The sequence below is a fragment of the Rhopalosiphum maidis genome, chromosome 2 (assembly GCF_003676215.2).
Source record: "Rhopalosiphum maidis isolate BTI-1 chromosome 2, ASM367621v3, whole genome shotgun sequence".
Taxonomy (NCBI): domain Eukaryota; kingdom Metazoa; phylum Arthropoda; class Insecta; order Hemiptera; family Aphididae; genus Rhopalosiphum; species Rhopalosiphum maidis.
The window spans coordinates 65,180,504-65,193,175 of NC_040878.1; the positions used below are offsets into that span (position 1 = coordinate 65,180,504).

The following is a 12,672-nucleotide window of genomic DNA, read 5'->3' on the forward strand; positions in this document are numbered from 1 at the left end:
GGATAGTATTCAGTAGATATATAGATCTTATACTCAGAGTATAAGGTCTGAGTAGATAACATATGTTTTTGATCATATACCTATAATGTCTAAAGAATTATTATACAAGTACCAAATTTAAATAAAATATTTTTTTAACATGTCAGACTTTCGGCAAGACTTTATTATAAAAACAGCAGGTATATTTTTATGTTTATATTAGTGTATTTTAACTAAATTGGTACAATTAAACTTTGTTAATTTACAGGAAACTATTTTGGATTTGATGTGTTTGATAAAAATACGATTTTAAAATCAGGTACCGAACACTTGAACGCTTTTTTGAACTCTTCTAATTGTTGCACAATATACATAAGAAATACAGACTCTAGAACACTTGAAGCAAATGATAAAATCGTGAGTAAAAAAAAAGAAATATTCAATAAATGTAATGACCTATAATATCCCTAGGTATAAAAAATAACAACAGTACATTTAATATTTAATTTTTATCGATTTGAATAACAGCGATATTATAACACTAATCATAGTTTTATTTGTTGTTTTTAGGTTTTTCAAAAAGAGCATGATAACAAAGTAATAGTATTTTATAAAACACGACCTGAAAGTATAACAGAAGATAATTTACACTCTATTATATGTGTGTATTCCATGTTAGATTCTCCAACAGAAGCACTCTATCATAGTTTGCATTACATATACACCCCTTCACTTTTAAAAGTAATTAATATCAAAAAGTCTTATGATAATATAAATAGTAACGTTATATGTAACAATTTTCTGCAATTATTAACGTACACAATTATTATTTGTAATAATTATTCATAGGATACCAAATCAGAAATAAAACTCGACCCAAAATTACAATGCCTTATATCAGACCTCGAAATGGGTTTAAAAACTACTATTTTAAAGTCGTCGATTCATCAACCAAATACCTCAATAGAATCACATTTAGGAGGTATTTATTTTACAAATACGTAAATTATATTAATTGCCGCGAGAAATATTGGAACAATTTTTTTAAACTTTTTATAGCTATTCTAGACCTCGAGGACGAGGCTGACTATTGGTGTGTTGTAAAAAAACATACAAGTAATAAAGAAGAATCCATCGCAGCGGGAAAAATATGTTCTTTATTTTTACCTGTAACAAAACAATTAAAGTATCTTTTATTTTTTATATGAAATAATATTTCATAAACATATAATATTATTATACTCATAATCTTAATATAATCTTTTATTTTAGAGAATCGTCAATTCAGGACTTGGAAGAATGCTTAGAAAATGTACATAATTGTCTAGATGATATATGGAAAATTGAAGAAATTAAATATCCTCAAGCCAGAATGGAACACATATTTGAAGTTATCGGAAACAGTATAATAAAACTAATTCAACGAACCACAAGTGATATGAATATATGGACTGGAGATCATAATGAAAATATCGATATGTTAAAGATGTGTATGAAAATCTGTAATAAATGGATTAAAACATGTGAACAGTTGACTATGTTATATTGGCCGAATTACACTTATCATAAATGGAATGGTCCAACATTTTTGCCGAAAAACTTAATCACCTTTTCCAATCATATTAAAGAAGTTAGTCTTAAACATAAATATGAGTGACTTTATTTTAATTAAATATTTATTTTAGATAATATCAATATTAAGCGTGAATAATCAAATGATAAAATTATTGACTGTATACGAACAAGAAAAATTAAGGACATCCGAAAATTTAAAATCATTTATCGGTAAACATTAATATAATATATTTTTAATACTTTTATTTACGTTATTAACTAGATATACATAACGTACACTTTAAAATAATTAATATTATTGTATATTTAGAATTCAATGATGTAAGTCAGTTAAATACATATACTAAAGAGAAATGGGAAGCTGCTGTGGAAAAATTTGAACAAAAATTACAACCAGCCGAAGACCTAATTGCTGGGAAACTTCGAAATTTGATTAATCGTAAAAAATCAAATACAGTAGAAGTAATAAAAATCAATAATTATTATATTTTTTAATTATATATTTTAACTATTATTATTCATTCTTAAATAGCTGATTCACGAATTCATTCATTACCAAGAAATTATAGAAAGGCCAAAAATGTATGTTCAACTCAAAGGAGAGTTGGAAAATTTTCTAAATTGTCTAAAACAAATTATCAGTGCGATGGGAGATAATGTCGAAGGAGAACAAAAAATGAATGTACTAGAATTAGCTGGTTTAGAACCTATTGTACGAAATTTATATTCATTGAAACAACAGGAAGCTAAGGTTAGGATACTCTAATAAATCACAAATTTTGAAACTTATGTTGAAAAATTTGTTACTATTTGATATTTATATTTTAAATTCCGTTTATTAGTTTTAATATATTTATTTCAGTTAAATGATATCGAAAAAGTAAGCGATCGTATATTAACAAATTTAAATGGTTATGAACAACTGAAAGACACATTAACGGTTCAAAAGAAAATAATAAACAATATGGTTACAGAAACTTATGGTAATTGGGTAAAAGATAGAAGATCTGCAGTCATTAACAAAAGCTTTAGGTATAGCTATTTAAAAGATACAAAAAATATTTATTACATCTATGTAAATAATTTAATAGTTATAAACGTATTATTATAAAAAATACATAGGTATTAGGAACCCACATTTTAACGTTGAAACTAATTCTAGAAAACGATTTTATTTTAATAAAAAAATAAACTTTTAACAACTATATGGATCTTTGCCGTTATCTCTAATCGCAGATACAAATTGTATTGATAATTTCTTTCTAATTACTCAAATAAATAAATATGATTTATAAGAGTGGTTGTTGTATAACCATCATGAATGCTGAATATAGTTTTACGTATTGTTTACCTTGTTATACTAAAATATTCTCTCAAATAAATAAAAACAAATAATGAATAAAGAAAAAATTAGTATTCTCATATTGTATAACTGTAAAAGTATTCAGTCTAATAATTATTTCGTGTTAATTTCTACAAAACCAGAAGAAAATAAGTAATTTACGGTTAAGCGTGGTAGAAACTACTTGTGTTTATCTAGAAACTTTCAGTACACTAGAGGTATTTGTCGTATTCACCGTCACTGTGCGTATTCCGTCTAAGTGGTCAGTGTTCAGAAATTTTTTTATTATTTACTAAATTAAATGAATAAATAATATTGTTTAGTTAAACAATTTTACTAGTCATTAATAGTCACATTTAAATAACCACCTTCACCATGGTATAAATTAATTGAATATTTTCAACAATTTGATAAATCATGGTAATGGTCTTATCACAAAATGTAGGTACATGCAATGCGGAAAAAGTTTCACACAAATCATAATAAATGTAACTAATGTAAGCAACTGAGTAGCATTATTCTTTTGTTATTAATTAATAGAAACAAGATAAAGGTTATTCTGCATTCTAATTGGCTACAATATTATTAAAAAAAATAATTATTATTTCGAGAATAGAATAGATAGATAGAATTGAACTTTATAAAACCGTTGGTGGTAACTAGTTACGATAACCAATAATCCGAATACAAATTGTACCTTATTTTACACATATTTGAAATTTCTTTAAAAAAAAATGAATTTATTTTTAATTTTTAATTAACTTAATTGCATAATTCTGCATTTAATAAATTATTTTTTATTTTATTATTAAAAAGTTTATATTGCCCACGATGAACTAAATATACACAAAGTTTATTAATAATTAAAACATTGAAAACTTAGTCAATAGATAAAAATCTCTTTAATTAAATTACTCATAGTTTTCATATATAAGGTGGTATACTGACAATAATATGCATGCCAATTCGACACTGAACAATAGTTATTAATAATCGATATAAATATAATTCTATGATTAGCTTCTATTTAAAGGTTAAATTCTGACGATCCTGTGATTTATTTTCAATCAAATAAACTTATGAAAGTAAATTTTAATCCAGATATAGAATTACTTATTAGAGAGGTAAAAATGCTAAAAATTCTTGGCTACGTTATTCCGTCAGAGATAGAAAAAGTGTCGGATATGGGAAGCAAATTTATACGGCAAGCAAAATCTCTCGAACAAGTATGAAACTAAAATATTTATTCAACAATATTTAGTATGTGAATGGTTCTTCATAAAAATTTGTTACAAACTTCAGATAGCTTCTTTTCACAATACAATAGGGGATCGAATGATTTCATCACAAAGGCCTATGATGTTGTTGTCAGCGATTGAATTGTTAAATCTTGTCAAACAGCAACAACGTGTGACATGGACCGATATCCAATCTGTTGATATTTATGTACTTGAAATGCGAAAACTAATGGAGAAAATATCACTCGAAAATCAAACGTTAGCTAATTACCACCAATCCATATCCAATAAGGTAAGCTAAATAATTTAATGTTAGTAAAACTTTTTATTTTATTATAATTGTATACAATAAATATAAAATATATTTTATGGCACTAATAACATATTTTAGATTATAAATCTTATGGCCATAGATATTTTGCAAGAACAACATCAATGGAAGGTCGAATTAAAAAGCATCAGGGATATTGTAAGACAAGTCGAGGAAAAAGTAATACATAGCACACATTTATATTTTATTACTTAAATATATCTAAATTATATCGATCGTATTTCCAAAAGTTCTCCAACTGCGAAGCCTGGAAAACACACTTGGATTTTCAAATATATAAAGCTTTAAACCATAGGTATCAAATAGGACTAGAAGCTCTAAACCAACATTTGCCAGATTTTAGAATAGAAATTGTATACAGGTATAATATGGATATAAAATATTTTAATTAATAATGGTTCAATACATTTTAAATTTTTTTAGGCAGAGGCAGTTAAAATTTAACCCTCCAATAGAAGAGATAAGAATGAAGTATTTTTCTCAACTGAAAAAATTTATATCAGTACCAATTGGTTTTCGTGGTATAGTAGATTCGTCCGTTTCAATATTTGGATCCATTGTGGATCGGTATGTAAAAATAGTTATTATATTTTTATATTATATCTATATTTATTTTATACTTAATCGTTTTAATAATGTATGATTGTTATTCTTATTAGTAATGCTCTCAAATTTACTAAGTTGTTCTTAAGAGCCGAAAATTTATTTGAAAGATTAGAAAATATTTTAAAAGAATGGGAAAATAGAGTTGCCCTCGGATCAATAGACATGGAGAAAATGATTCAAGAAAATATTAAAACTGCTCACGATTGGGAAAATAATTTTAGATCCTCAAAATCGTGGGGTCAACAGATAGCTAAATTTAACTGGTGAATTTTTTATTTAATATATTATAAAAAAAAATTATGTACTTATACAATAAATGTAAAATTAATTGTTTGCGTAATTATTCAACATTGTAGTGCTGAGTTGAATGTCGAGTGTTTTATTGTTAGCACTGCAGCTGTGCGATTAGAATTGGAAACACACAATCGTCGTTATTGGGATACAATGTCAACTTTACTACATTCATCAATTTTATTTGATATTGCTAAATTGAACAAATTTATCGAAGAATCAGTTGAAACACTTCAACAACAAACTTCGTCAGCAAAAGAAGTGAACAATAACCATAAAAAAATAATTGATTCCTCAATTGAAGTAAAATCTTTATAACAAATATTTTTCATAAAATGGAAACCGATAACATTTTTTTCATTTTAGATGAATCTTGTAGTCTTGGAAATTGTAAAAAAACAAAAAGTCTTATCAAATTGGACAAATGAAAAAGTAGACAAAATGAACCAGGCCTTATCTAATTGGGAAAATTTTAAAAATATGCTGGAAAATCATCAAATGATTATGAAACAGCACATAGATACAATGAAAAGTAATTTAACGGCAGAAATGCAAAGCGTTTTAAATATGTTCGATAAATTTCATTCAAAGTGGCAACAATACAAACCAAAAGGTTTTGAAGATGAAAATAACTCAAAATTGAAAAAAATTGTTGAATTTTTAAAAAATAGTCGTATCGAATGGAATACGCTTAAAGAAAAGAAAGAAAAAATAATGTATGATTATCAAAAAATTATCAAGTATAAAAATTATATGTAATTTCAAATAAACTTTTATTTGGTGTATAGATGTGACTGTAAAGATGCTTATATTGATATACCGGACTTCAGTTCATATGATTCAATCGAAAATGATTTGCAGCAGTTAGAAAACATATGGGGCCTTTACGATGAATTTAATTTAGGTTAAAAATATTTCTATAATATAAAATGCAATGTACTAAAAAATATTGGTAAAAATTAATTTTAGGTTTACAAGACATTGGACGAGAAAAATGGATTGAATTTCGTGGTAAAGCTTACAAAAAATGTATGGATTTTATTTTAAAATGGCAAGAGAAACTTAAAGAAATGACTACATCTCCGTTAACAATCAAAATACACAATGAATTAGAAACATTAAAAGTAATCATGATAATTTATGGCTATATGGTTAATTTTAAATATAAAATAATAATACATATTTTGTAAAAATATGTCGATTTTAGGCCTTTTCCCTTTGTATAAAATATGTTCAGGGAGAAACCTTTACAGAAAAACATTGGATCGAAATGTTTTCAATAATTGGAATTCCGTATAAACATACTGAACAACTGAAATTTGAAGATTTTATTTTAGTGAAAGATAAAATCAAAGAAAAACTAATTAGTTTACAGGTAAAAAAAAAGTGAAATATCAAATATTTAAGATTTCTAAAAATGTAATTATATTTATTTTCGAAGGAATTAAATACTAAAGCAACTAATGAAATTACAATCAGACAAGCACTATCTGAATTAGATATGTGGGAATTTGAAACACATTTCTCTACTATAAACTATGTTGACTCTAAAGGCCATACCATTCGGATCATCAACGATTTTAAAACAATATTCAGCTCGGTAAGGCAAATGTCTCCACTTAAAAAAAAACAATCGCAATTTGTAGTCTTAACATAGCGTATCTGTATTAATATACAAAACGCAGAAGTTAAATGTGCATATTTTTATAAAATAATTGTCTATACCGAAATATTATGTTTTATTGGGATAGATCGGAGAGAAATTATGTTTATTACAGTCAATAAAAAATACCTCTAACGACGAACAATTTTTAGATAAATCTAATGTATGGGAAGGTAGATTAATGGAGCTTGATGCATACCTAAGACAATTTTCACATATACAAAGAAAGTGAGTCATTCGATAGGTTTAGTTTAAAATATTATTAATAGTTAATAAATAATATACATTAATTAAACGTTAATCTTGATAGGTGGCTATACTTAGACCCAATATTTGGTAGTGGTGCACTGAAAATCGATAAAGAAGTAAAATTGAGATTTGATAGAGTGGATAGAGATTTTAAATATATATTACAGCAATCTTTAGATTCAAAAGTTTTACAGTTTTTGAAAATAAACAACATCAAAAATTTGTTAGAATCCATGCTTAATTTATTAGCAACAACGAAAAAGAGTTTAAACGATTTTCTTGAGGTGAACAAATGTGTACCTACTAATTTACTTTAATAATTTTTAATGTTCTGAATTATGTATTATACTACTATTTAATGATGGTAATAAATTGTTATTTTAAAATATAAAGGATAAACGAAAAAGTTTTCCAAGATTTTACTTTCTCAGTGATGAAGATCTATTAGAAATGATTGGACAAACAAAAAAAGTATCCGTTGTACAAGCCCATCTTAAAAAACTATTTAGTGGTGTACAAAACGTACAGTTCAATTCATCGGGAAATATAGTAGCAATAGAATCACCTCAAAATGAAATAGTAAATCTTGACAAGCCGGTACAAGTATCTAATCAAATCGAGGTATTATGAAACATTTTTTTTTTTATTTCTATTGAAAGTTTATATCATACTACAGCTTGAATGGTTATTTACAATTAAAACTGTACAATGCTATTATTTAAATCTTAATGTAAATATTTTAGTTTAAAACATTTAAATTAGTTTTTCAGTTTGTCGCATTAATTTGTATTCAACTGAAATAAAAAATTTTAATTAATTTATACATTATAAAACAGTTTTTGAAACTTGATTGGCGTACCTATAATTAAGTTATTAATGTCCTAATATAATTATTTTTCGCAGGAATGGCTCAAATTGCTTGTTCAAGAAATAACTAATACGTTGAAAATATGTTTTATGAACTGTCTAAAAGAACTAGACCCTTTGAAGTATCCGTCACAGATTTTATGTATGGTAAATGAAGTGCTCTTTAGTTCAAGATGTGAAGACGCAATAAAAAAACAACAATTACAACAATTACAAAAGTCTTTAAAAGTAACCGAATAATATTTTAAATATAATATTTATAAATTAATAATCAAATTAAGTATTAATTATTAATACTCTTATTTTAGCATAGGGAATCAATAATAATTGTTGTCAATGCAAATTATAATCATCAATATTTTTTATAAATTGTATTTCTTTATTTTTAATATTTTTATATTGTTTTAAATAAAAATTGAAAATTTTTGTTTTGTAACAATTTTAGAATCAACTAGATACTTATACAGCATTAAATTTTGAAAGTTCTGTAAGAGGAGAGAATGTGCTACACTTAAAAGTAAAAAGCCTAATTTTAGACACAATACATCATATTAGTGTAGTAGACGAACTTATTAACTCTCGAGTATCGTCTATCCACGATTGGGAATGGCAAAAAAGAATAAGGTTTAGATTTAATGTGTATTGCCTAATATTTCATAATTGTTCACAAAATAACACGAATCAATCAATGTATTTATTTTAAAGGTTTTACTCACATTCTGGCGGTGAAATAATCATTAGAATGGTGGATTCGGAATTTACGTATTCGTACGAATACCAAGGGATATCGCCTAAATTAGTTCACACGCCACTCACGGATAACTGTTATCTAACACTCACTCAGGTATGTATTATCTTAAGCATTAAATGTGCCTATGAGACTATGACTGGCTACAGATTTAATGAATGACAACGTTCTTGTTATGGTCAGGCAATGAGCATGGGATTTGGAGGGAATCCATACGGACCTGCTGGTACCGGAAAAACAGAGTCGATCAAAGCGCTCGGTTATTTATTTGGCCGACAAGTGTTGGTTTTTAACTGTGACGAAGGCATAGATATCAAATCTTTAACCCGAATATTAATCGGTTTGGCGAGATGTGGAGCTTGGGGATGCTTTGACGAATTCAATCGCCTAGAAGATTCCACACTGTCGATGATTTCAACTAGAATACACCCAATACAAGAAGCGATTAAAAACAAAGAAACTAGCTTCGTATTAGAAAATCAGAAGGTTCGAAATTTAAGTTCTCAAAACATAATTTCTTATGTAAAACTTGATTTAGGAAATTATTTAATCTGGCTCTTTTAAATAGTAAAATTACGATTGGCATTAGTTAAGTATTAAAGACACTACTTTTAAATATCCGTTTAAAATATTACAATTTGCTTTAAAAAAAATGCTATGCACGTGATATGTTTTATATGTATTTAATATAAGGATATACAGTGAAACTTCCATATTACGTAATCGCATGGAGAACAAAAAAAAAATCACAATATAGAGAAACTCGTTAAATAGAATTAATATATATATATAATATAAATAGGTATTTCATATTCTATATTGTATTAGAAAAAAAAATTTGAAGTTATTAAAAAATAAAGATCAAATATATATAATATATATCATATAATAAATCTTATTATCTTATTACATATTTATCCATTTAATTTATTGTTGACTGTTGAGAAATATTTAATTAGTGAGTTTTGTTTGTTTATTATTTTTTATAAATTGTACTTTTTCGTAAAATGTTTCGATTTCGTTTACAAGCTCGTGGTTCTCAAAAATAATTCGTTAGGTAAACAGAAAATTTATTTAAATTGAGGTTTTACTGTATAATACAATATAATAAGTTATACAATTTTAGATTTAAAAAAAAAATATTTAAAAATGTATTTTTATTATTATTATTAATTTATTGTGTATAGAAATTATAAAAATATTTAAAAATAGGTATTATAGTTGGTGTCAGAATTTGCCGAAATGCATAAGAATCTTGTTCTATTAATAATCTATTGCATAGAATGTTTTGTATAATATTTTCAATGCATAACGAATAAGACAATTTAATAACGTATTTTATTTTTTATTTGATTGTTTGAAGTGTATATTTTTATAATAAATATTCTAACCCTATTTAACACAATATTAATATACATACCAATTAACTATTTAATATAGTTTTCCGACAATCACAATATAAAATAATATATAGGTACTTATTAAAAGTTTAAATGTCCAAAATACAAATTGCATATTAAACACGGTTGTAGTTAAGTTATAAATGTATGCCAATTTTGGGAGTGAACCACATGATATTTTATTTAATGATTTAAAAATGATATATTTCAGATTGATTTGAATTTGAATGCGGGAATATTTGTAACATTAAATCCAGCTGGACAAGGTTATGGTGGTAGAAATAAATTACCCGACAATCTCAAGCAACTTTTCAGACCTGTAATTATGAGTAAACCAGATCAAACTTTAATAGCTAATGTAGCACTTCACGCCGAAGGATTTAAACATCCGCAAACGATAGCTAAAAAACTAGTAGAAACGTTTAATTCTGCCAAGTAAAATTTTATTGAATTAATAATATAATATAATAAATAGTGTATGCTAACTATAAACTATAATAAATTTAATAATAAAATCTATTTTGTTAGGCAATTGTTGAGTAATCAACAACATTATGATTGGGGTCTTCGAGCTTTGAAGACGGTAATTGGTTTTTGCGGTACAATATTAAAGGCTTCGGCAGTGACTTTAAAATCACTTTCAGAAGAATGTTCAGTGGCCGTACAAGCGTTGGAATTGAACACGATTTCAAAGTTAACGTTTGATGATAGTGTACTATTTAAATCACTTATTTCAAACATATTTCCTGAATTTAAAGTAACAAACAATACTCAAATATATGACACATTGACACAAAAAATACGAAAAGCAGCCGAGGATATGGAATTACAAATTAATCCAAGACAAGTAAATCATTTAATTTAAATCCATTTAACGAGATCTGACTGTGTTAAATATACATTATAATTTATTAAGGAACAAAAATGTATTGAACTTTACGAACAGTTACAACAACGTATGGGAGTAGTGGTTATGGGTCCACCGTCGACTGGAAAAACAACAATAATTCAACTATTGTCACGCGTAATAAAATATAAAAGCTTTGTTAATTTTCGAATAGTCTTAAATAAGTTATTGTGTTTTTCAGGCCTTAACGACTAACAATAATATAAAAATACATAAAATAAATCCAAAAGCTCAATCACGATCGCAGCTATTAGGAAAAGTAGATTTGGATACGCGTCAGTGGATTGATGGCATAATCAGCAAAGCTGCTCAACAAGCATATTCAGAGAATCCCGGTAAAAAACGATTTATTTGTGTGTCACAATAACAATAAAAATAACTAAATATTATTGATAGTTCTTTAGTTTTAAATGAATCGGTCTAGATCAAAACACTTAAAATTTAAAAAAAATAGAAAAATAGAAAAAAATTGTTTTCATATATACTAGTAATCTTAGTTTTTAATTATTTTTATATACATTACAAATATTTTTGAATAACTCAAATTTTTCAGGAATAAAATAAAAAAAATATGTAATACAGATTACCGTAAAAATAAATAAATTATGGAAAATATTTAATCATCTGTGATTTTAAGAAGACAAATATATAAATTTTATACAATATTGTAATACATTTAAATAATATTTAAATGTATTCTCATAACTTGGCAGCATAGCCAAAATAGACAAATACATAAATATAATATACACGTATGGTAATGTGTTGGGCATTAAAATATTATTGTAGTATTCTCCACTTTATTTTTTTGGATTTTAATTAGTTATTGATAAGCTCTTTTTGGTACTTCCTAATAATATTTAAAAAAAACGAGCTCTACATTTTTACTCAAGAAGAAATTGGTTAGTAAAGAGTTGTGCTGTTGGAGATAGCTTACTTAAAAAATCTCTCTTGGTGAAATTAAATTGATAGTTATTTGTTCCTCTTATACAATTTTATTTTAAATTATAAGTCTTAATAGCAAATTGTTCAACAAAAATAAACACAATTTAAATATTACAATATTAACTTAACACGGTCATTTAGGCTAAAATCAATTTTTCTTTTGCCATTAAAGACATACGCACAAGAACTACATTTTTTAATAAAACCATCATGTTTAATTAATAGGTACTTACAATTTGTTCAATGGTTTTTCACATAGATTATGATTATTATTTCTGATAATAATTATACATTTTAATTTAAGTTAATATTTTATAGATATTATTTCATGGATAATATTTGATGGAGATGTGGATCCCGAATGGATAGAATCGCTCAATTCAGTCTTGGATGATAATAGATTATTGACATTACCTTCTGGTTGGAGAATTCAATTTGGAAATAATATAAATTTTATTTTTGAAACTCATTCTCTTAAACATGCATCTCCTGCGACTGTATCGAGAATGGGTATAATTCTTCTTAGGTAAT

At 25.8% G+C, this 12,672-nt stretch overlaps 1 protein-coding gene across 1 annotated transcript in view; it reads left to right on the forward strand.

Moving 5' to 3' along the window:
* The first annotated feature begins 139 nt into the window (after window positions 1-139).
* Window positions 140-12,672, forward strand: part of LOC113551418 (cytoplasmic dynein 2 heavy chain 1) — a 29,730-nt gene continuing 17,197 nt past the window's right edge. The window contains 34 exon segments of the mRNA XM_026953653.1: window positions 140-179; window positions 248-396; window positions 550-720; window positions 829-961; window positions 1,039-1,165; window positions 1,252-1,609; window positions 1,665-1,764; window positions 1,865-2,016; window positions 2,087-2,305; window positions 2,417-2,586; window positions 3,930-4,122; window positions 4,199-4,426; window positions 4,526-4,624; window positions 4,696-4,826; window positions 4,889-5,032; window positions 5,125-5,334; window positions 5,428-5,665; window positions 5,729-6,078; window positions 6,151-6,266; window positions 6,332-6,486; window positions 6,570-6,737; window positions 6,804-6,962; window positions 7,114-7,253; window positions 7,336-7,558; window positions 7,668-7,895; window positions 8,178-8,369; window positions 8,587-8,765; window positions 8,847-8,985; window positions 9,073-9,375; window positions 10,501-10,724; window positions 10,818-11,136; window positions 11,206-11,313; window positions 11,378-11,531; window positions 12,460-12,667. Coding sequence (XP_026809454.1) covers window positions 140-179; window positions 248-396; window positions 550-720; window positions 829-961; window positions 1,039-1,165; window positions 1,252-1,609; window positions 1,665-1,764; window positions 1,865-2,016; window positions 2,087-2,305; window positions 2,417-2,586; window positions 3,930-4,122; window positions 4,199-4,426; window positions 4,526-4,624; window positions 4,696-4,826; window positions 4,889-5,032; window positions 5,125-5,334; window positions 5,428-5,665; window positions 5,729-6,078; window positions 6,151-6,266; window positions 6,332-6,486; window positions 6,570-6,737; window positions 6,804-6,962; window positions 7,114-7,253; window positions 7,336-7,558; window positions 7,668-7,895; window positions 8,178-8,369; window positions 8,587-8,765; window positions 8,847-8,985; window positions 9,073-9,375; window positions 10,501-10,724; window positions 10,818-11,136; window positions 11,206-11,313; window positions 11,378-11,531; window positions 12,460-12,667 — 6,227 coding nt within the window.